The sequence below is a fragment of the Bolinopsis microptera genome, chromosome 1, assembly GCF_026151205.1.
Source record: "Bolinopsis microptera isolate Bmic1 chromosome 1, MBARI_Bmic_1.0, whole genome shotgun sequence".
Classification (NCBI taxonomy): domain Eukaryota; kingdom Metazoa; phylum Ctenophora; class Tentaculata; order Lobata; family Bolinopsidae; genus Bolinopsis; species Bolinopsis microptera.
Window position 1 is genome coordinate 8,575,623 of NC_087072.1, and position 25,188 is coordinate 8,600,810.

At 37.7% G+C, this 25,188-nt stretch overlaps 1 protein-coding gene across 10 annotated transcripts in view; it reads left to right on the forward strand.

Annotated features, from left to right (window-relative positions):
* Positions 1 to 19,665: 19,665 nt before the first annotated feature.
* LOC134815671 (histone deacetylase 4-like) overlaps positions 19,666 to 25,188 on the forward strand; it is a 28,200-nt gene continuing 22,677 nt past the window's right edge. For all 10 annotated transcript variants that reach the window (XM_063824234.1, XM_063824287.1, XM_063824242.1 and 7 more), the window contains exon 1: positions 19,666 to 19,707. In XM_063824234.1, the coding sequence (XP_063680304.1) occupies positions 19,680 to 19,707 (28 nt within the window). In that variant the 5' untranslated portion in view covers positions 19,666 to 19,679. The remainder of the gene's footprint in view (positions 19,708 to 25,188) is intronic.

A 25,188-nucleotide genomic window follows, 5' to 3' on the forward strand; every position in this document is an offset into this window, starting at 1 on the left:
AGTCCAGGTAGCGCACTGTAGTGCGACAGTGTCGGCCTTGAAATTTCTCTGTCGCACTAGGGTACGTGTCGCACTACGATCCAGGTAGCGTAGGTACTCTACTGCGACAGTGTCGATCTTGGAGGTTTCGCACTAGGGTACATGTCGCACTAGAGTACGTGTCGCACTACAGTACGTGAACCGAACTGCTGAAGGTAATTCGTTAGAAGGCTTACATCTCGATCCCGGGGTGCGGATAGAAGAAAAACATTATTTATAGTCTTGGACACTTATATCTAGCTGATAGCACAGACTATGTTTTTGTTAGGAAGAATTAGGGTCCGCAAAAGATGGCAGTCAGGATAAGTTCTATGTCTAATTACCTTCAGCAGTTCCATAACTTAAGGTAGATACCATACTATACTACTTGTATCACGTCGCGATCCCCACCGACATGTCATTACTTTCTCTAAGTAGATCTTGAAGTGAAAATCGTTTCCGATTTTAGCGTTGATGTCGCTGAAAATTTCCGTGGTTGTTAGATTTGCCAAAAGCAAAAGTTCTTACTTCTTTCTGATCAAGGTATTCCATTAGCGTTGCATCACCATTAGCCTTGGGTAAAGGTATAAAATTCGATAACTGTTTTATCGTCTTATCGGTATCCGCGTGGTTTTCTGATCTAATTCTACCGGCCGAATGGCAAAGCGATAAACATTATTTTTCATAACACATTCGCTTTTTCCAACCAGTTTAAGTTAAATAAGGTTAACGGTGACCAGTCCTGTGGACAATGACATGGAGCCTATTACCTATGACTATAAATTTATAATAATGCAATTCACAGAATTGCATTTTGACGTACTTTTGGGAGTACCAAAAGCGCGCAAACTAAATATATTTGACGCGCGAATCTGTTTTTGAAAGAAACTGATCAAAGTGAAAGAGAATCTAATTTGTAATAACATCGCGCGGGGAATAATATTGGTCACGTACGTGTAATAATAAAACTATACTATAAGTATACGAATACCTAACGATTCCCTTAAAAATAAGGATAATCTATAAATCACTTGGGACTGGGAAGCTATTCTCGCACATAACTTACGAATCCAAAATTACTAGGTCTAGAGAAGGTTCCAAAATCAAACCAGCAATGATAAGTTTATCTTATTGAACTTTAATTAACTTTAATTTTGAATCGACACCAATTCAAATTGAACGCTCGAGAGTCTGAGAAGAGGCCCCAGCTAGGGCATAGCGTACATATATTAATATCCGTTTAACCTTAAAGTTAAATAGTCTGCCCATTTACGTTCAAGTCAACGCCCGTACGTAAACGTTTGAATGCCTCCGGGCTCCGAGCGTTCATTTTAATGTCCGTTTTTAACTTTAAATGGATACAATGAGATAAAACTATGTTGTCGGAATTAGACAGTAAATAAACAACAATGAATAAAAATAAGTCACTAGTATAGCAATAAGCAAATAATAATAAAATTATTGCTCCTTAATTCGTGAATTTTTCATAAGACGCAAACTTGTGTTAACATAAATATAATAACATAAATATAATAACATAAATAATAGTAAGGTCTCGCTGCTTGTTAACTGTGAGGCGGTTTCTTTTTTTGTTTATCACCCAGTCGTACAAGCTCCAATTCGTCTCACAGGGTGAGGCTGATGTCGATTGCGACAGCGCTTTCATTGGAAAACTCTGTAGTTCGGGTACCTCTCAACCGAAGTTGCTCCACCAAGAGACTGGACCGTCAGAATCTTGGCTAAAACTTGAGGCAGCGTCAGTAGAGAATAAGCCTCTTTTCTCTCGGTAGAACGTGTACTGCGAATTTAAAGTATCTTCTTCTTTGTTGCGCCGTCACACCACGTGTCCATGACATCTAGAAACTCCGGCAGTATCGAGATAGCCCGACCACTGTCCGCGGACAACTGTCCGCGGACAACTGTCCACGGACAATTGTCCGCGGACACCTGTCTACCAGATCATATTACTGCATAATAACAATATCCCCTGAATCAAGCAACAGGTGTTTGTGAATAGTTGATTGGTTACCAGATCATATGAATGGTATGTATGGTATCTTGGATGCAATTAGTTACGACTAGCATAATTAATTGTAGCGTAGTCGTAGTAGAATAATATTGATTGCTCAATGAAATAAATGATTACGATTAAAATGTGGTATATAAGTCGTTCGTTTTTGGTGAAGTATTATCAGTTGCCATCATCAACAACAACAACAACAACTATTCCAATTCCTGACATGGTACTCTTCTGTCTAATGGACGAAATTAATGGACCCACCGCCTCCCGTAAGGTTGCTTAATCGTTTAATAAGCCTTGACACCACCGCTGATTGAAATTCGCGTGCGATGATGTGAACCCTGCTTGATTCAGGGGATGATGTGAACCCTGCTTGATTCAGGGGATGATGTGAACCCTGCTTGATTCAGGGGATGATGTGAACCCTGCTTGATTCAGGGGATGATGTGAACCCTGCTTGATTCAGGGGATACTGTCATTATGCAGTAATGATCTGGTAGACAGGTGTTCGTGGACAGTTGTCCGCGGACAGTGGTCGGGCTATCTCGATACTGCCGAAACTCCTTCTAGACATCCTGATTCGTGTGTTGATCAAATCCCTGATATATAAGCCGGGTGAACACAAAACCCTACTGAATGTAGGGGGGAATGGAGCTCGAGCCACCTTTTCTTGGCAAGACTAATCATATCGCTTTTATAGTTTCAATTGCGAAAAGCAAAATTTGCTAACTTTAAGGCGAACAGATAATATTTGTAATAAATTACACCGATGAAACCAACTGGAATCTTAAGACTATTGTCTGAAAATCTAAGCAAGACTATTGTCGGCTCGAGAATTGAGCATAAATATAAGTCGACTTCTATCCAGAAACACTATAGCGGAGTTTTAGGGCCTGAAAAGTGAAACGTGCATGCATGCGCGCTAAAACTCTCCTAACTCATCTAGAACATGTAAAATTGCGGGAAACGATGGCGTGTCGACGTGTTGATATTTTAAATCTGATTAACGTTCCTTTACCATTATGTTCCGAACGTTAAAATCTTTTAGCGAACGCGTTCACAAACTATTTTTAGTGGTCTGTACCTAATTAATGACGGCTAAACTAGGTAAATTTGCGCATGAACCTATCAATATAGGGACTGATGAAATCAAGGCAGTTAGTGGCACAGAAATCGAAAGGATTAGTGATTTCATAAATCAGTAGTCAATGACTAGACAGGGTTATTGAAAATTACAAAGAATAAAATGGCGTCTGGACTTGGGACCAGCTCACAGCACAGTTCATTAATGCAATCTGAAAACCATTCTGCTAGCTAAAAGTAAAAAATGATTTTGTTAGGTAAAACGTACTGAAAATTAAAATTAAGATTAAAAATTGAAAACGAACTGAACTAAAAAAAAGAATGACACGTCATGCTAAAATACATATTCCGAAGTAAAATTAATCCCAAATTTTCCCCAAATGTTAAAATACTTGTCGACAAAGATTTCAAACCGTTTGCGCAAGGTGCAGCAATATTAAAACTTTGTCGTGCAAGTTTAGAACTAAATTTGTACAATCCAAAATAAAACTGTTATAAGAACTATTAATACGAGCTAAATCAACTAACTGACTAATAAATTTACCATAATACTGGCCTTTGGGATTATTCCCATCTAATAGGGATAATTAATGACATCAAAATTATAATCTTTCCTCTTGTCGTAAAGTTTTTAAAAAAATTTTCCCTTGTAAATATTGATAGTGATAGTAAGACTAATATCTAAAAAGTCAGTTTCACGAACTGAAGTATTATTTTTATTCATAATCATCTCTGGAGGATATATTTCACTTAAAACTCGTTCTAATAGACCAAAATCATATATAAGACCATACCATGAAGATTATACTTTTCCGAGCCACCGTTGAGCCTATATTGTTCTAAATCTATGGCTGAGACCCATTGGATATCGGTTAGTTGCTGTTTGATAACTATAAGCGTATCAATGGTTGTTACAGTAAGCCCTCAACAGTTGAATACCATCCCCAAGCCAACAGTGATGATTAGTCGAAGCATAATGAAACTAGCCAAGTATTTAGCGAGACACAATGATGAACTGGCCGATCAAGCACTTTTTGGGATTCCCAGCATAAAATAACAACACCTGTTTCCAAACAGTTAAAGTTAAAGATTATAAACTTACCGTTGCCTAATTCTGAGAACATGGAACGCACACGTGCCAATATGTTTTTACCCGCGAATTACCCAGAATTAACTGAAACTGAATGCTGAAAGAGAATCTTATCAGTTATCGCGTCGCGCGGGGAATAATTTTGGTCACGTACATCATTTTGTGTTCCCTTTTAAATACAATTACCAGTGCAGAGAGTGGTTTCAGAAACGCAAATTCAACTTGCAAAGATTAATTTACCTGGGTACGGTACCTCGCTCAGGCTTTTGCATTTATTAAGTTAAACACATTGATTTAACATTGAAGTTTGAACATATTATGGCGATTAAAAATATGTCTATAAGTATAGCAGATAGGGCGGAATGACAGGTTTAGCAACGCCCAGGAATTACAAGCAGCAAATTCTGCTACTGCTAGTGCTATCAGTATCACGGAGAATCAAATCAAATATTATAGTGGTACCGTGGCATGTCCTGTGTCCATTCTTGGTCAGCGTTGTATAGGTTGCATGGATTAGGATAAGTCCCTGCTTGCTGTTGGCTTTGCTGCGGTGAGGCTGGCTGGAACAATTGTCGGAGAACTCTTTGGCTTCGTTCTCTCTTCACTTCTTTCTCCGCACAAAACTGTTTAATCCGTGGGAGGCCCTGTTTTAACGTTCCTTATGTTCCAAACGTTAAAATCTTTTAGCGAACGCGTTCACAAACTATTTTTAGTGAACGTTCCGTGCGAATTCACTACAAGTACAACTAAGCTATAAGGGCAAAATCATCGATTAGAGGCTTTTATCTTAAAGAGTGAACCGGAACGTGAAACAGATCCTATTCACTATTGCACGGTGGAGAACCAAACTAGCAACTTTTCTATTATGAAATCGTTCAGTAGGTGAAATTTATTGTTATTAATTTTTACCTGTCAGATACGTAAAATAACAAAGTAATCTCTACGTTAGGCGTTCGGGTAGGAGAAATAAGCAAGCTGATAAGAGACAATAAAATTACAGACGTATGCAATTAGTGTGTGGCGTGAGGTATATTTACTTTAATTTTTAGTGCCGACTTTAGCTTCAATGATATCACCGCGCACCGTTAACATACTCATAGTCTGGACAGCACCCTTCTAAATCCGAAAAGTGTCATACTTGTAGTGAAAATATTTGGTAGAATTCGGTCCAGGACAAGCTATTAAATTTTTTGCTGCGCTCCGGTCTATCACAGCAGTTTTCCTAATACCGTAGAGAAGTTTTTTTTATTAACAAATAAAACTCGATTACTAGACTCCTAGCCTGATACGAACTAAATTAAAAATTGCTCATAATGAACTTATCATCTTATCATAAATAAAAATAAATGCTGTTAGCTGTGAGCTTTTGCTGGTCCCATGAATATAATTCAATGGATATGATATAATATAAATATTCATATACTTGCACATTTACGAGTCTTCTGAATCTATTATATTACATAATACACGACTTCTCATTTCATAATTCATATCAAACATTTATATACTCATGCAGCGAGAATATGTATGTATATGTGTCGAAACTAACACAAGCAGTCATATTACCGTGTTGTAAAACGGCCGACCGTTTACTACAAGTTAAGTCAAGTCAAATCAAATCAAAACATAGTTTTAAAAAACGTATACGCTATCTGCAACATTTGACATCTAGCACAACGTGCACAGTCTGGTTTAGTCAACAATGTTACCTGGGAACCTCAGGCTATCATGTTCATTAATGAATAGAGATTCGGCGGAATGACAGGCTGAGCGCTGCCCAGTAATTAACAATGCAGCTCTAAACGCTGCGGACTTGCTATTATAAAAATTGATGAGCGCTCGATTTGAAATCCCGACGCGCATAAAAACTGCCACTAACTGCTACTAACTGCCACTAACTGCCACTAACTGCTACTAACTGCTACTGTCGCGCGCAAATGCGTGGGCGCGATTGTAGCAGTTAGTGGCAGTTAGTGGCAGTTAGTGGCAGTTTGTAGCAGTTAGTGGCAGTTTGTGGCAGTTAGTGGCAGTTTGTGGCAGTTAGTGGCAGTTTGTGGCAGTTAGTGGCAGTTTGTAGCAGTTAGTGACAGTTTCTTTGCACTTAGCTCCTCCTGTGTACAATATAATAGAAACATATTACATATACAATAGAAACTACATTGCGATGAAAACTGCAATAAAAAGCCGCGCCGTAACAGCCGTGAGCACGTGTTACATTGCAATGTAATATGTAGGTACTACGGCTTTACAATTTAATTGTAGGTTTTACAATAATATTTTATTACATCGAGCAAATTATACTTATACTTATTTATATTATTCAGTAACAGCCTTTCATTTGTTAATAATGTAAAATTCTAAAATATATTCATATTTGTTTTTTTTGTTGATTTAACTGAGATTTGAATAATGTTATTGTAATTTCTAAATTGAATTTAAAATTATGTTGAAAATTTAGACCGATTGCAGCTTGATTCTTGGAGGACTTCGCCGCTTCGACGCGCCGCGCGAACTAGCATTCTTGCTTCGCAACCTCGATCGTTGCTCTGCTTCGCAGAGCAACGATCTTAATGGGTTGACATCGTCAACCAACTTCAAACTTGATTCACGATGTCAATCTTTCGCATTTCGCCGATCTGCATAAGAGAAAAATCTGGTTGCGAGAAAATGCGCGGCGCGACCTAGTAGTGTATCGCGCTACAAGATTGCAGCTTGATCCAATGATCCATGGCTTGCCGGTCTAGAGCTTGCCTATATTCCAAATTATCTTTGACATGTTACAGGTTACTGGGCGGCGCTCAGCCTGTTATTCCGCCGAATCTTTATTCGGGCTGAGTGAATTACGATTTCAATCGCCCTGAAAAAAGTGCGAATGATCATTAGATGTTAGAGTGCACGTGAATTGCATTTGCTTGGAGGACTTCGCCGCTTCGACGCGCCGCGCAAACTAGCATTCTTGCTAGCTTCGCATCGACGATCGTTGCTCTGCTTCGCAGAGCAACGATCTCGACGGATTGACATCGTCAATCAATGCATTTGCATTCACTTGTATCACGTGGTGACCCCCACTGTCGCCTTACCCCTGTAGAGTTTCTACGATACAGGGGAGCCGCACACTCGTGCGCGGCGGGTCATACAACGTATGACAAGCATTCATGTGATCGTTCAGAACCAATTACAGCCGCGCAAAAGATCACGTGCACGGCAACTATCAATAATATAAGAAAAAAATGACGTATGCACTATATGCGCTACAAGAGCCGCGCGATGAGTTTAGTTAGATTGTAAAATTTGATTATTTTGCCTATTTGCGCGTTTTAGAGGGTTCAATTTTACGCCAGGCTATGTTTATGAACATAATAATAATAATAATAATAATAAATTAATGTTATTTTGATACAGCACCAAAAGGTTAAATAATTTAAATTTAACCCTTATGCTCAGCTGTAAATGATACCTAAATGACAGTAGAGATCGTGCATCTCGCCTTGGACTGGAATTAAAAACGGAAGTTTATAGCTACAAGTTAAATCCTGACTAAATAAGGCAGAAACACCTTTAACAAGAAGATATCCAAGAAAGGTTAGCAGGTTTTCTAACAAAACATATGAAAAATAGATGATGACCACAAGAAATCTATGTATGAGACTCCAAATATATATAACTCCAAATATACAAACAATCTGAATACTTCAATATACAATACAAAATTATTAAAAAAGCTTACTGCAGAACAGTAACTGATGTTACAGAAAATCCAATACAGTCATGTCAAATTATCTGGGCAACATACAAGTCTAGAGACGGTGAAATAAACAGAGTGGAAGAAGATGCTAAAATACTTGAGACAAAATACAAAGAATAAGGCAGCTTTCTCCTGGGTGCCAACCCAAAAAATGTTGGTGTCCCGGGATAGAGCCTCCTTTTCTGACCTACACTAAAATTTTGTTGGCAGACACAGTGAAACACGGAAAAGAATAATATCTCGAATGTTGCCCGAAAATCCTGAAAAATTAGTAGCCTAAAATAATTTAATTTAAAGCGTAAAATTGACCTGCTATAGGATGAAGATTTTAAAAATCTTCTGATAATGTATTATTTACTCAGTACATATCAAAGGACTTTCTAAACAGATGAGCTTTTAGTTTTCCCTTAAAGTCATTGATGTTTACACATTTCCTGATTTCTTGAGGAAGGTTGTTCCATAATCTTGGAGCAGATGAAGAGAAGGCTCTTGGTGGACTGTTTATAGGGCAATGAAGAGACACATCTCTGCCACCACTGGGATTGTACTTGACAAGGTTTGACAGGTATGAAGGTGCTAGTCCATGGAGCAGTTTGAAAGTTAGCAGGAGTATTTTAAATTCAATACGTTCTTGTACCTTGAGCCAATGAAGTTCTTTTATGTAGGGCTCAACTTCTTCTCTCCTCTTTAGACCTTTAACTAAGCGACATGCTCTGTTTTGCAGAGATTGTAGCTGTTTCAAAACAGAATGATTAGTACCATAGTAAAGTGCATTGCAGTAGTCAAGCGAACTAATAACAAGAGATTGTACGATGATTTGCATTTGATCTTCAGAGAGGAATGGTTTCATCTTTGCAATATTCCGCATCTTGTGGCAGTTTGCAGCTTTAAGCTTCTTTATCTGAGGATTTAGAGTCAGAGAGGAATCCAATTTTTAAATCTAATCTGAGAATGAAGTATAAAGAAATTTTTAATTAGCACTGTATAGTTTAAGATATTTATAGCTTATTATAACCATTGATACAAAGGCCATAATCTTTCGCAAGCTCTTTAATATACACCTTGAAGCCACATTTTATATCCTTGAACCACACAATATAAACTAAAGCATGTTTTAGTGTAGACTTTTTGTCACAACAAGACTGCAACCTATAGTAACAACTATAAACAGAACCCCTAATGTCTACTAACAAATTTCTTCTAGTCTTAAAATGAGCCCTGTCTCTAAAAACCTAACTGAACTAGCGTTTCGGTGTGTGCAAAAGCTTTCAGGCACGCGCATTCCTTGCCCCGTTAGTTCCTGTCCTTCCAAAGCCAAACTAGCAGTCAAGGACAAAAAGTCATACACCAAATGGGCATTATATTTTATGAATTGTTTTACATCTTTTTATTCTGTAAAATGTGCTAAAATTAAATTTCTTGTTTCATTGAAATTTCTTGTTTCATTGAATGTAAAGCCACGGTTTTTGGTAACGTTAACAAGTCTTATACAGACAGAAGATTTTAGGAAGACACCACCAATTTCTAATTCTGACAATAAACGTTTTGAACCAAAAACTATAATTTCAGTTTTAGTTGGATTCAGAAGAAGGAAGTGATTCGTCATCCAGGTCTCGATTTCTCTAAAACAGGAGGGCAGGTCTTCGCTGAGGACTTGATATTCTGTAGCGGATGAAAATGACTTGTAGATCTGGTGATCATCAGCATAGCCATGGATCAGAAATTGCTTTGATTTTACAGAAGAGTAAATTGAGCGGATGTAGATATTGAACAACACAGGGCCAAGGACAGAGCCCTGTGGGACACCAAACTTTATTACAATTTCTTCAGATTCTAGGTCACCTATCTTGACTTTTTGACAACGACCACGGATGAAGCTGGTGAACCATTTCAAGGCTGTTCCCGCAATCCCAATCTCACACTTCAATATATTGATCAGTTTGATATGGTCAACTGTGTCGAATGCAGCACTCAGGTCTAAAAGCATTACAACTGTTGCTGTGTTTTCATTAGTGGCTATGAGGAGGTCATTGACTATGGTAATGAGGAGTGTTTCTGTGCTGTGATGCTTTTTGTAACCAGACTGGTGGTCGATGTTGAGATTATTCTTGGCTAGATGTTCATTGAGGCATTTTAATACAAAGCGCTCAATGAGTTTACCGATGAATGTAAGATTAGAGATGGGTCTATAATTCTTTAAGTTCTCAGTGTCTAGGGAATCTCCTTTGATTAGGGGAGTGAGATGTGCTAGTTTGATTCCCTCCATACTTCCAGTTGAAAGAGAAACGTTGATAATATCACAAAGGGTAGGGAGGATTAGCTCAAGGTGCTCTGACAAGAGTTCTTTAGGTAGTGGATCAATCGATGAGGTTTTGATGCCAGATTCTTTGTTCAATTCTCTTACTTCAAAAATAGTAGCTTTTTTAAATTCAGATAATGCCTGGCCATTGAAGTTTGGAGAACTATTAGTCACAGTAGTGTTGGGAAATGATGTTCGGATTTTCTCAATTTTATCAGTAAAATACTGGTTAAAGGCATTTACAGTTTCCTGAAGATTTTCTGAAGATGGTAAAGTGAGGTTTTTTTCTTTATCCAGGAAAGTGTCTACAAATTTGTAAAGGCTCTTTTGTGAGTGTTTGTATTTTTGGAAAGTATTAGAGAAAAACAGTTTTTTCTTTTTGAGAGTCAGCTCTGAACAGTGCTCTCGCAAATGAACAAAGATATCATGATCAATGTCAAGACTTGACTTTTTCCAGGCTTTCTCAGCCTTTCTTCTGTCGGCTCTTGCAACTTTGTATTCGCCATCAAACCAGGGAGCAGTGGGAATGTCTTTGATGGTTTTGGAATATTCTGGAGCATGTACATTTAGTATATGTTGACACCCATTGTTAAATTAAGTCACAACATCAGAGAAGCTCTTTTCTTCAAAAACCAACTCAGATAGAGCAACAGATAAATCACCTTTAAATTGTTCCTGATCTATGTCTCTGATCTTTCTAAAGCGTATGACTTTCTCACATTTGTCGATGTCAGGAGGCTTATGAAGCTGAAATATAATCGGATAGTGGTCACAGGATGGGAAGCTTTTGGCCATGTTTTGCATTACCTCAACAGAAGTTTGATCTACTACTTTGTGCGAAGAAATAACAGGATCAAGGATGTGACCTTTTTTATGTGTTGGTGAGTAGACAAGTTGATGAAGCCCAAAAGATGATAGTATGGTGCTCCACTCGCTCACATGGGCAGAGATTCTGTCTAGGTGCATATTAACATCTCCGCATAGCAAGAAATGCTTGTATTTTGAGAATGCATCCGCCAGGAAATCTTCAAAATCAGAGAGGAAATTTCCCAAGGACCCAGGTGGACGGTAGACACAGGAGCAGAAGACGACAGACCCATCAACGAGTTTCAGTTTTGCGTTAATTGCCTCAAATGATCCGTCATTGTTGGCAAAAACTTTGATTAGACGAACACATGATTTGTAGATTATGGCAACACCTCCACCTGATTTGTCTTTGCGATACACTTGGTAAAGTTTATAGCCATAGTTTTTTATTATTGCAGTGGTGTTGTTGTTCTCATCAGTTAGCCATGTTTCTGTAACAAAGAAAATAGATATGTTGTTATCTTCTAAAAAGTTCATAACATGGTCAACTTTGTTGTTTAGAGAGCGAACATTCCAGCTTGCACATTTCATACTAAGGCTCTTAACTCCAGTCTTGTTCTTCACCAGTTTTTTTGGGTGTAATATGAGATTGAATGCTTAAGCTTGTGCTGTTCAGAGATATAGGCTGGGCATGATCTATCTGTGGCTGAGTGTGTGTGCTGTTCATCAGTTCTATTAGAATTTTTACAGTTAGCACAGGAGGGTTGAAAGGAATGTGTGTCTTTATTTGTACATGAGTTAGTTTCATGATCTTCAGTGCAATGAGCACAGACATGGTTAGATGCTTGGCACTGGGCTGAGTAATGACCAAACTTTTGGCATTTATTACATCGTTTGATGTAAAAGTGATCATACACCTTGCAGCGGTACAAACCTATCGATAGGAAATTGTCACGATTTTCGATTAGCTTCCTTATGGCATTGCTCACTCTAACAGAAGCTTGAAAAAGTGGTTTTTCTGTTTGATAATTTCGTTGTTTGCGGACTGAGAGTACAGAGAATGTTTCACCAGAATCAATGAGGGACTTGATGTCAGGGTAAAGTTTCATAATGGTTTCAAAGAGATCATCGGTTGTGATTTCATCTCTAATCCCGGAAATGGATATCGTAGGCAATTTGGTTATAGGTTGCTTGAGATCAGATTTGGGAAATTTTTTGGAGATAGATTGAACTAGCTTTGTTCGATCAGCTTGACTAGATGTGGTGATAACTGTCTCACCTTTCTTGTTTTCGAAGGTATTATCTACAAAAATGTTATTTTCTGTGATAATAGTTTTAAGGTCAGATAATGGAACTTTTTCTCCCCCTTCAGAGACTATTACTGAAGCTGGATGCCTCAGTTTTTCTACTCTGCTGCTGTCACGCCAGGGATTTTCGACAACACCATTAGAGCCACCAGTTTCATGGTTACTATTAACTGGTGAAAGGGTTAGTGATATGGAACAGTTTCCTGCGGTCAAACTTAATCCATGAAGAGTGGCAGGATTTAACAAGAGATTTTTAATGGTGTCTATGTCAGCATCTAGTTTTGACATTTTTGTTTCAAGGGTGTGTACATGGGTTTTTAAATCAGCAGCGTTTCTCAGGTTTGCTAATGTAACACAAGAGTCACAATGGAAGAGGAAACTTCCAAAACGTTTACCTTTCTGTTTTGATTCAGTGTTAGCATTGAAAGATTTCAGTAAGGACGGGGAGCATACATTATCAGGAAAGTTAACACGTTTACCGTCCTTTAGTTCATAACAAGTAGCGTGAAAATTGCTCTTACATTCATAACAACATACCACTTCTCCTTTAGAATCAAACGAGCAGTTTCTGCAGATTCCATCAGCAGCTAACATACGTGGATCGTTCACAACAAAACAAGGGGGGCTGGCACTATCATCATTGTCATTATCATTACCATTGTCATGTTGCCCCTGTAAGACATGATTTGAGGAGTCCAGCCCCTCTGAGTTTTGATCGGGATCTACCATTCTTTTGGGAGGATGGAGACAGATATAAAATCTTTTATGATGTATAACTCAGAAGTTTCGGGGTCCTCAAATTATTTGTTATATAGTAGTGTTGAAAGTATTAAAACTGGGGTCTCCATGTAACTCTGATGTCGATAACGTATATGAGTAAGTACAGAAGTGAAAAGAATGCATGCAGCAAGAGGGTACAGTGTGTCAGGGATGAGGGAGAACTGGGTTAGCTCCGCGTCCGGTTCAGTTCTCACATCATTACAGGTTTTTTTATTCATGTGTTTGGTATGATTGATGATATTGCGACGGTAAATCTTATCTTACAGTGCAGTTCTGCAAATTAAGGAGTGTAGATTGTTTAAATGTTATTCACAGTCTAAGATTCACAGTCAAGAAGCTTATTCATGATTGTCCAGTCGAATTTCATATGAAGAGTCCCCCTTAAATTTTCTTTGTTGAGTAGTTACTCGAAAGTCTGAAGTGGAAGATCGGTCATCATATAGACAGACTCCAGCACCTTTTCCCTCTATCCGAGACTGGCTGGAATGATTGTGCTGTAAAATATCCCTTTCTGGAGGTATATCGATAGAGTGTAAGCAATTTGTCAACAGATTAGCGGACCTCATAGCCAGAAAGAGGAAGGAGAGGAGAAAAGACAATTTTTTTGAGGTATTGTGATGTACGTGGTAAGGCATGTAAGAACGAGGATAAGATTTGCAATGCTAAGAACAACACTTATTGCTCAACGTCACGTGGGTACAGATGAGAGAAGATGGACAGCAAACATGAGACCCCTCTATCAGAAGTCTCATACAACCTCATTCCTGCCCCTATAAAAAATTTTGTGTATATATTTGATTGTTTAAAGTTCAAAAATATTGGTAACAATGGACCATTTCCGTTACCTATGTATTGTGCTCTGCAAATTGCAACACTTGATTTGATTGTGCTCTGCCAATTGCATCCCTTGATTTAATTGAATGTATATATTGTTGTCAAATATCCCTTTAAAATTGTTCTTGAAATCTGTCTATCTTCAAGATAGTATCTTGCATCTTTCACAAATTTTTGTTGACGATCATTGATCTGTTCTGGTTAAAATTCTATTAAATGGATTTTATCTTAAGAGGGTCGCAGTTATCAAAAAGTGCAAGCCTGTCTGCATTCCCCCTTTATCTCAAAAGTTTGACTCAAATGATCTTATTTTTTCCACAAAGTTTTAAACAATTTAATTCCTGTGTCACTGCCTCACTATCTCTCTTTATATCAGGGCACTTCTCGAATAAGACGTTGCCACCTCGACAGTCTGTCTATTGTGTCATCAATTTTACCTAAGTTAAGTCAGAATTTACACACCACCTGTACCTCAAATAGTCCACTGGCAAAACAATTTTTCTACAGAACCCATATACTTACTTTGGAATGGAATCCCTTTACAGGTAAGACAGATTGTGTCTACCAGTGTTTTTAAATCTGACGTCACTAAGCATCTATGGAAATTTTTATTGGATAGTGAAGAGAACAGTCTAGCCTATCTCTTTACTCCCCATATTTTCTTCTATGATCTACCTTTTCCTTTTTAATACCTCCAACATCATATTACACTTCCCACACAAACCTTCTCACTTCATTTACATTAATGACCATATCATATTTGCATCTAATGTATCTGAAATTTGACGTATTCAAATACCAATTTTATCTTTATATCCACAGTTATTCACCATTGATTTGATTGTTCTTGGATAGTTTTTCATGAAGTTTTGGATTTAGATTAATTTTATATATTGGGTCCAAGTAATTGCGGACATAGTTCACTACGCAATCAAGTCCTCTTTCTCGTACATTCCTGTACTCAGACACCTGTTCACCAAAGCGACTAACATAGCATCATAACAATACACAACCTCCTTGACCTCGCACCATATATTGTGTACCTCTTCCGAACCTCCTCACCACACCAGCGATCTGCCCAGCATCACCTTTGACAAACTAAGGAGCATGCCAATGGGGCGAGATCGGTCTCATTTCATAGTCACACGGGATCCATGGTAGTCAATCTTCGGAGGGGCGCCCCCACTCAACTGCCATTGCTCTGCAATGGTACCAGATGTATCTCTGCATTACCGGGATAGTGGCGCAAACATCTGGGCCTCAGTAGGACTCTTTGGTATTATTGAGTCGCTTGCTCTTTCGAGTCAAGTCAGTAGGTGCTGCACCCAAAAAAAAAAAATTTATTGCTCAGTAAAATTTGAAAAGTATTTAGATTTAAAAACTAGTACTAGCAAAATTACGTGCGTTGCTCTAGAAACACATTTATTTTTGAGATTTTACCAGCATATCCTCTAAAATTACCTAATTTGTCCAATTTGACATTTTTACTTTAAGTTTAAGAGGGGAGGGTGCCAAAAGGGGAGCACTTTGGGCACAGGGGGCCCAACATGCAACGTTGCGCCACTGGCTTAGAGAAAATTTTTGAAACTTGGGAATATTAGTAAAACAAACATTGTATTTTGTACGCACAATCAATACATAGTAAATAATCACATCCATATTAAGTTCAAATATACACATACAATACTCAATATTCAGTTCAAATTTAAAGGGTACATTAGTCAAATGTTTATTTAATTTAAGTTACTTTAGAGTGTACAGTAAAATCTATTGAATTATGAAAAAAATTGAATTATGAATAGGTAAATGTCAGTGCAGTGTACAGTAAGGCCATACCAAAAATTGTGAATATAAGTATCTTAAATCATAGATTATTTAACACTCAAACATTTACAAATAAGAAAACACAATTTTGCTCTGTAGCGCAGCCGCTGTTACAATAATAAAATTATTAGTTTAAAAAATGTAAAGGTTTAGTTTTAAATTACAGCAATGATAGGTAAATTACTAATTTGGCAGTAGAGTCCAAGTGATTTGTTCAACTCTTGCTGATTATCATGTGGCTTATCATATGGCCTCTTGGATGGTCATGGTGGTGGTGATCATACATTCCCTTTCAGACATGTAAAATCTGATCTGTAGAAAGGCTATGATACAGGATACTCAGAGACACATGTGGCCAGTGGTAGTACCATTTATCTTCGTTTAGATAACTCTTATAATATGTCAGGCATGAGGGATAAATCGCCTGTTACACTTATTTTTTACATCTGCATCGCTTCTGCTTCAGTTGTGTGGTTTTGTGTAACAGACTAAACTGTTTGTCCATTGTCCATGGCACATATCTATTGCTTATATCATTCTGTGGATAGAACTTCACTCTGAGAATTTTACTTAAATTTGTTAGAGTACTACGTGGACCATCAGCTGACCGTGTACTCTGTATATTAGCAAATTATAATAATCTAGATACATACATAAAACATATGATATTGAGATAAATTATTAATTGTGGTACTATTCAAAACTTCTTTTTTTTCTTTTTTTTTTTAATTTTTAAAAGAGAGGCTGGGCCTGGGTGGCCGACGAATGGATAGCATGTGGATGCTTTACCTACCTCTGGGGTATGGCAGTCCTATGGGAGGATGCCAGGGGAATCAGAAAGTGTAATGTAGGATGATGGTAAGTGTTGTAAGATGTGTTGTGTATGAACGCTTAAGTGGCAACTGGGTGTGGAAGAGAAAGGTGAACTGAGACGATGTGTGAGTAGTCGCTCTGTCACACCAGTCTGGTCCAGCTCCTCTGGCACAATTAAGCGTTTCGTGAGGTTTGCGAAGTTGACAATAGTTGGTTGTCGAATATGTCATCATGACAGAGAGGTAATAGTCCTGGAAATATTGACCTCTTATTTGGGCAATAGTCGGACACTGTCCTAGAAAGTGTGAGACAGTTTCCTCTCCGTCGCCACACATAGGACAAGCATTGGTGCTTGATTTGGGAGTGGTATGGAGGTGTTTGTTTAAGCCACAATGTCCCGTGATAAGGTGCACTGCAGTTTTTCTGTTGTTGCTGAGTGTAGTGTTAAGATTTTTGATGATGTTGATGTGTTTGTGACCGAGTGTCAGTTTGGTGTGTCTGGGTCCATCAGTTAACCAGGTTTCCTGATTTAGTCTGGTGACTTTGTCGTCGATCAGGCGTTTGATGTAAGATTGTGGAATTGGGCACTTCAAAGTGGGTTCACTGGTTGTGCCAATCTTGGCCAGCTCATCTGCTTTTTCATACCCCACAATCCGATGTGTGCAGCTATCCATCGGATCTCTAGAGTGTTGGTGGATCAGAGTGCATTGTGGGTGTCATAACAGTATCTAGTAGTTCTACTCCTCGTTAAGATCGAGGATATAGCTTGTATAGAGGAGAGACTGTCAGACCATATGATGATGTGTGTGTGTTGGTATAAGTTGAGAGATATTTGCAAGCTTCGATGATGGCGGTGAGCTCTGTTTGATAAACATTGCAATAATCAGGAAGCTTGAATGATCTTTCCTCTAGGGTAGTGTTGTTATTGTCAGCGGTGATGATATAGCCAGCCCCGCTACCTGAGTCTGTGCGTGACCCGTCTGTGTAGAATGTGTTAAAACTTAGATAATATGTGTGTATGATAAAATCCTTATAACTGTACTAAAATCACCTTAACACAAATTAGGTTGGCAAAATAATTAGTCTTAGGAAATTTTGGCCTGATTATAAGATCTGTTTCCAAATGAAATATTTGAGTTTTAGATTACTCTATGCGAGTTACAAGTCTCAATTCTGGAATCAATCGAAGGTCTCTAATTACATCATGCATACCGGGAATGTACATGATTATGTAACTATAAATACCGTTTGCACACTAAAAGCAACTTATGGTTCCTATATAAACACCTTATTTGTCAACAGCAGTGTGCAACTGTGCGTGTGCATCATATTAGAAGAGCACCAATTTAAATAGAAGTTAAAGTGAAGATCAAGCACTTGCACCTCATGCACATCGCTCAAATATGTAACATGATTCTTAATCCTACTTGAATTATGCAGACTATACAGATCTATTCAAAGTGTATCAGTTTCTCTGGCAGGATACTGACATAGTTCAAGTTGGGTTGATCATTGAGTGTCATTCAATTACAAAAGATATCTATTCTGGTTGATCCTAAAAGGTGCAGAGTGATTCTGCTAAATTTTCTCCCTGTTAGTCCCTACAAGGTATGATTTCTGGTTCAACTTAATCATTTCAGAACGAGCAAGTGAGTGCAGATGTTGTTTCACTATAATTATAGCTCTATACTTTGTGCTTGCTTTATCACGTTTGATGTTTACAGACCTTCTTGATAAAACTTAATAAACAATTTCAGTTGATTTCAAATATAACATAAATGAAGATAACAATTTTACCCGATAAGCTCATTAGCCAAAATATTATCTCTTTACATAATATTATGTAGCAAGGCAATTTAGGTATCATTTAACATAATACGTGGTCCGTACAATAATTGGACTCTGCTCTTTTGAATCAAAAAATTAACCAAATTATGGCCCCGAAAATGAGGATTAAACTATTGGTGTTAATAATCTGATGATAAATAGATAGTGCTGAATGAGATAAGGATAGATGTAGACTGTAGAGGGAGAAGAGTCTAGGGATCCTGTAAGTCTGAGATGCTCTTGGTTTAACTAGAATACCTTCTTCTGGTGGGATTTTCTATTTATTAACTATTACGATGATACAACATAGTGCTGCACCTCAACCTCCGCCAAATGAAATCAGTGCTGCGTTTTACTGTAGTTTAGGAGTTAGAATTGTGCCATTGATTGAGAGAGGTTGAGCAACAAGACAGATCCACTATTAATTATAACCAATATGGTTTAGTGAACACGGTTTGGTTCACCTCCTTGTGCAGCTCCCAGTACCTCCCTAGATTTAGATATCATATTTGAATAATATGTACACGATGGTGGCCATCTTTTCTTTGTCGTTGTTGTACAATGGCTCTTATAAATAGATGCTGATGAGCCAATAGGAGGGCACACTCCGGTCACGTGATCAGGTGCTGGGACACGGTACCACCTGCCAGCACCTCACTGGCCAGGTATTTATAGCCCTCTTAGTTGAGTCAAAGATCTCTACCCTCTGTGATCAATGATCATTGACTAATGAGAATTGGTGTTTCAAACCGTCCGGTACGGTACGTGGTATGGCTTTTTGTTTTTGCAGGAACTGGCATATTTCGTCAACTGGGCTGTCGTCGATAGAGGGGATATACCGGATACTCCTACTGCATCTAGCAAATATCATTCATCTCTCTGATAGTTACGGGAATTTAAAATTTAAGGATAATTATGGACTCGACACCTAATTCACTCGTATTATATACTTTCAAAATTATGTGAAAAGTATTTTTACTGAACCATAAAATATGATTTACTTATTTCATAATATTGGTGCACGGTAGGGTGCTTCATTATAAAATTTAGCATTTTCCATATCAGTTTATCTTTCACGATTTTACTTAGTTTCATATGTTTAGACCTTCGAAAAATCGAATCGTTGTTCTTAATTTCTGATTTAAATTGATAATTAATCGTACATGTTATTTGATTTTATTTGTGTTTTGAACCCTAATACTACAACACTACAGCTACATGTCTGCCATGCAATGGACTACTTAAAAGCATCAGCAATGCGTAAGTACATTAATTGTAATTTCAGATTTTTTTTCCTGAAGATGCTATAGCGGATTCAGGACTGAATATATTGTTAAAAACTAAATGTGAATTATTTTGTCAACTCAGCGATTATGTTCACTTAGCTTTGTGAGTAATCACTAATCGTAGACCAACAAATCCATATGGGCAATTCCACGATAACAGTAACCAGTAACAAAATAATAAAGTTTGGAGGAGGTTTGGGAGAGATAGAAAATCTTTAAGATATTTGACCATATTTTCAGGGGAAAAAAACCGTTTGTTGATATCTAGCCTAGTTTAAAAACTGTAGCGCGTCAAAGTTGGCTTAAATTTAGTGCATCTTTAGTGTGAATATCCAGTTATTTTCAGAAAGATTTTAGGGAGCTTTATTAATCGTAGAATTCAATATTTTATCCTGTATATCAACCTAGTGGGCTTCAGATAGAAGGCCAGCCTAATTTTGAGGGCCAAATTTCTTTACTTTTTGAGTGTCTTATGATCAAATTTTTCCTCTTCGCGTGTGAATAACGCTACCAAATAGTGAAAAATGTTTTACTGTGGCTACACTATAAATCTGTTTGATTCGTAACTCTCTCTCTAACAGCAACTTTAGTCATCTATAAAGGTCAGAAAATTTCATTCGTTTTGTCACACTGGAAGTGCAAAAAGTAGGGGTAGTGTGATTCACAGGTAGCGTAATTCACAGCTTGGTAGTGTAATTTACACAGCGGAAAATTAATAAAACAAGTGGTTAAAATGCTTTGTTGTGAAATAAATTGTACTTTCAATGCTTCCAGGGCAATTCCAGGGACCTATTTTCAACAACTGCCTGAAAGTGTTGGTAATTTAATCGAAATTAGGGTTCCGCCAGGGCAAAATGTGCCACTTTTAGACCTTAAATCGCAAAAATAATGATTTTTAAATGGATTAGGACATCAAAATTGATTTGAAAGTGTTTTATAGTCATTGTTAGGTCTAAGAACACTTATTTGAGTAATTTAAAGGCTTATTTTCAGAAAATATCAGCAATTTGGGGCTAAAATTACCTTATTTTCTTGTCACGTAACTAAATTTTGCTCAAAAGAGCAGTGTTTTTGCCCCAAAAAATTCTAATTTTTATCAAAAACCATGTATAGAGGTATCAAATTAAAGCTCTTGATGACCTCTTCACATTCAAAACACAAAGAAGTAGTTTAGAATTGATATAAGTGATAAAATGGTCTAAAAATGGATTCAAAAAGTTATAAATTTCGCCCAATTTCTGTCTAATCATGAACCTTTGAGAGCTCATAAAAAAATCATGCCACAATATTACACTGTACATTTTTCTAGGATTACTCTAAATGTCCTATACTTACAGATAGATCAACTTATAGATGCTTACCAAAGTTAATTTGCAACTTATTTTTGTAGTTTGTCCTAAAAAATGGCAAAAAATTGCCAAAAAATGCAATTTTTGACAAAAAATGAGGTAAAATTAATATTTGAGGTCAAATATCCATTTAATCACTCTAAAAACCTTTTTAAACGTTATTTTGGGGCAAGATACCCCTAGAATACATGTTTTGTGGTATATCATACCCCTTAGTCATGCCTATATCTTATGTCTACCTCGCATGGGCGCCCCGACCACTGTGGTATGGCAGTAGGGTGTAATCTACGCCATTACCAGTATCTAATTGGACCGATTAGTAGTCAATTTAATTTAAAATCAGTAATAGTCAGTCTACTTCACCATTTTACAATAGCAGCAACCAAATCAAGAACAAGCAAACATCAATACAACGCACAAACAGAGCAACTGGGCAGAGTGTGAGTTACACTACGTCCAAATGTGAATAACGTTTACTTCCTATATTGTCCCTGTACTACACACATTCCACAAATTTATGTTAGGAAGGACATAGGAAGTTAAAAAAATGTGTACTTTATTGTGATCAAGCCTTATTGTAACTTCTGCTATTACACTGGGGCACGAATTGCAATTTTAAGGCAAGATTTCTAAAACACCAAATTATGCCTGTGAATAACGTCTACTTTTTAAAATGCTGCTCACATAAAAAGTATAAGAGATAGACATTAAACTTTTGTTGCCACATCATCACAAACGTTTAAACTTCATTCTGACTTTATATTATCATGCTGCTAATGTTAGCCTACAATTAGCATGCAATTAAAAGCTAAATTTTGTGCAAAGCGTGAATTACACTACGTGGAATTGCCCATATATGAAATAATCATTAAAAACCGATAAAATTACTGGTGATCATTTCACTGTTAAACTGTTTTTCCGGACAAAATTGTTCACACTTCCAAGTTTGTTCTGCACGTAACGCTAGCTTAACTAATGGTAATTCGCTCATCCATTGAAACAATTCTTCAAAATTCTAGAATCGGATGCAATAATCCGTTAATCAACTAAAATCTTAAAATATAATAGTTACTTGCTATAAAAATCTATATTAGACATTTTAATTGTAAACACCGTCCGCGTGGGATGACTTAACGCTGAATGATATAAACATTTGAATACTGCAAATGATAGGGAGGTCACACACATTTGTTTGGACATGTGGTTGGTCGAGCACTCTCACGTGTCAGAGAAACACAGAAAACACAGTTCACCTCCCCACCACAAGAATACAGTTCCATCCCAACCAAAAAAATACAGTTCACCTCCCAACCAGAAAAATACAGTTCACCTCCCAACCAGAAAAATACAGTTCAACTCTCTACCAGAAAAATACAGTTCACCTCCCCACCACAAGAATATAGTTCACCTCCCCACCACAAGAATACAGTTCCCTCCCAACCAGAAAAATACAGTTCACCTCCCCACCAGAAAAATACAGTTCCCTCCCAACCAGAAAAATACAGTTCACCTCCCAACCAGAAAAATACAGTTCAACTCTCTACCAGAAAAATACAGTTCACCTCCCCTCCACAAGAATATAGTTCACCTCCCCACCACAAGAATACAGTTCCCTCCCAACCAGAAAAATACAGTTCACCTCCCCACCAGAAAAATACAGTTCCCTCCCAACCAGAAAAATACAGTTCCCTCCCCACCAGAAAAATACAGTTCACCTCCCAACCAGAAAACCACAGTTCACCTCCCCACCACAAGAATACAGTTCAAGCTCCCCACCATGACCAGTATACAGATCTACAGTACTATAATAAAGTCCAGGTGTAAGGCCTGGTACACACAGCTAGAAGGCAAAGGACCGTGTCTCGAGTGCAGGTGGCTGGTGGGGCCGCCAAACCAGCTGAGAGCGTATATAGCTGGAGTATTTAAGCGTGTCAGCTCCGCAAGCACGAGTCATTATACCATGTATATAATATCTCCCCTCCTCAATGATATCAAGTGTAGTCGAGTATTACAACGTGTTATCAGTCGTGTGTGAGGACAGAATACCACTATAAGGAGGGGGGGGGTTTAAAGTTGGGGCAGGACCCCATTTTGGGCTGTGAGCTGATTTTTAGACGCCCACTCAAATTCACCTTCAACAACAAATCCACCTTTAACAACACAGCTGTTGCGATCTTTCATTTTAATATTACATGTGCTAAATTTATATCGCTTTTTAACAGGTTATCATGCTTTGGCTTCAAGTCAGCAATCAAAGTTTAAAAATGTTGAAATGCATCAGCAAGCATGTTGTTAAATTGAAAGAGTTGTATTTGATTATTCCTGATGCCTGATTTAGCTGCATTATATAACTTAACTTCTGCGGAATTAATTTGCCTATCGAGAAAGGTGCTGTGGTTGATTAGCTGTTTACAGCATGATATAATTCCCAAGAATGGTTTTACTTTTACCATGTTTGGTCGCGTAAATAAATGTTGCGCAAATGTTGGTAGAAGTGATGAAATTTCTTTGTCGATTATTCTTACTTAAAGGGGGCACTTTAATTTTGCTGACGCAATCTATGCTATCAAAGTCGACAGGACATTATAACTTAACTGAAAAGTTTTTATGGTTTAACCCCCGGATTGATATAATACACTGTAGAAGCAGCAAGCACAGGAGAGCGTAAACTACTCGCAGTGCCAGACGTATTAAGGTATCAAAATGAGATGAGCTCGGAAACTGAGTTTCTGGGTTTATTACATTGACACTGTTACTTATTACAGTGACACTGTTAATGACTTAGTGAGCACTTCAATATAAATTGGGAGTTTTCAGTCGTCTGGGAATCAGTAAAACCATTTCTAATTCTTGACCACGCCAAATTAATGATTCTAAGATTATTATTATAAGTGGAACATCTCAATTAAGAACGCCCACACAAGATAAATGCACCTTTTAATTAAGGATACCTTGCATAATCAGACACGTCTCAGCTCATATTTACTCCGCTATATAATCTTTGCTCGTGTAAAATCAGAAAATTAGATCGAGTTCTAGAAGAATCGTTTATCGTGAGTAGCCGAGAATGTAAGAAGAAGTGAAATGTGGCCATATTTGGCAAGCAGCAGGCAAATCATCTCCCTCTTTCGTGTAAATATGTGTGTTTTTACTCCCGACACCCAATGTTATGTTCCTAGTTGGTCTGCCTCCCCTTCCTTGGTGGTCCGGCTCTTTATATGTGAGCGGTAATCAGATCAGGAACTTGTTTTAAGAGCAGTATAATACTCCTTCATAAATACATTTCCTCAGACACGTCTAACTTCCACGTTTAGGCGAACAAACTACTCTCCTGGCTGTCGTATTAATTTAATGGTTTGACCATAGAGCCAAGGCCGTAGAAATTTAGAAAGCAAAAAAAGTGCTATCGCCACAACCACTGAAGGATTAAATAATTAATGTTCATGCCCTCTGGCCCTGCTTATTACGAGATGTTGTCGCGTGTTATCTTAGGAATGTTTTTAAAAGTTGACAAGTGGATGATTCGTCACGCCCTGAACTCATTCCTAACGCATTAACATATCTTTAATGGGCGCTCGACCTTGCAAAATATTCCTAAGTTTTGACATTTGCTGACATTAAAATTACCTTGAATTCCGTGATATTCTTGTGCCTTGATGTTTTAAAAATAAGAAAGGTTAAAACTTAGAGGGTGGCCCTTGCTAAGAGTAGCACCTTTTGTCCCTGACCAGAGAACATGAACAGTTTAATGGAACGCTGAACAGTCTCCTCAAACTAGAGATTAAGTGTGATCTTCCTCTCATGAAGGGTAATAATAATTCCCAAAAGAGTGGTGGACACTTTGACAGATGTTCATGACATCTTTGCTGTTGCGTCATGGAACAACCTAAAAAGATTATAGAGCAGTATCAGTGAAAACTAAAGATCCCGTGGATGGGCGGAGTAACGGCCGTTTAATGATCTGACATTAAGTACTCAAAACTGGTTTAATCTTTTTAATACCGTCACACTTATTTTTACTCACTTAATCACGTGATCATGGGTCTGAGATAAGGTTCAACCTTCAAAACCTCAGCTGTCTCCTTACCACACGGAACTACAATCTC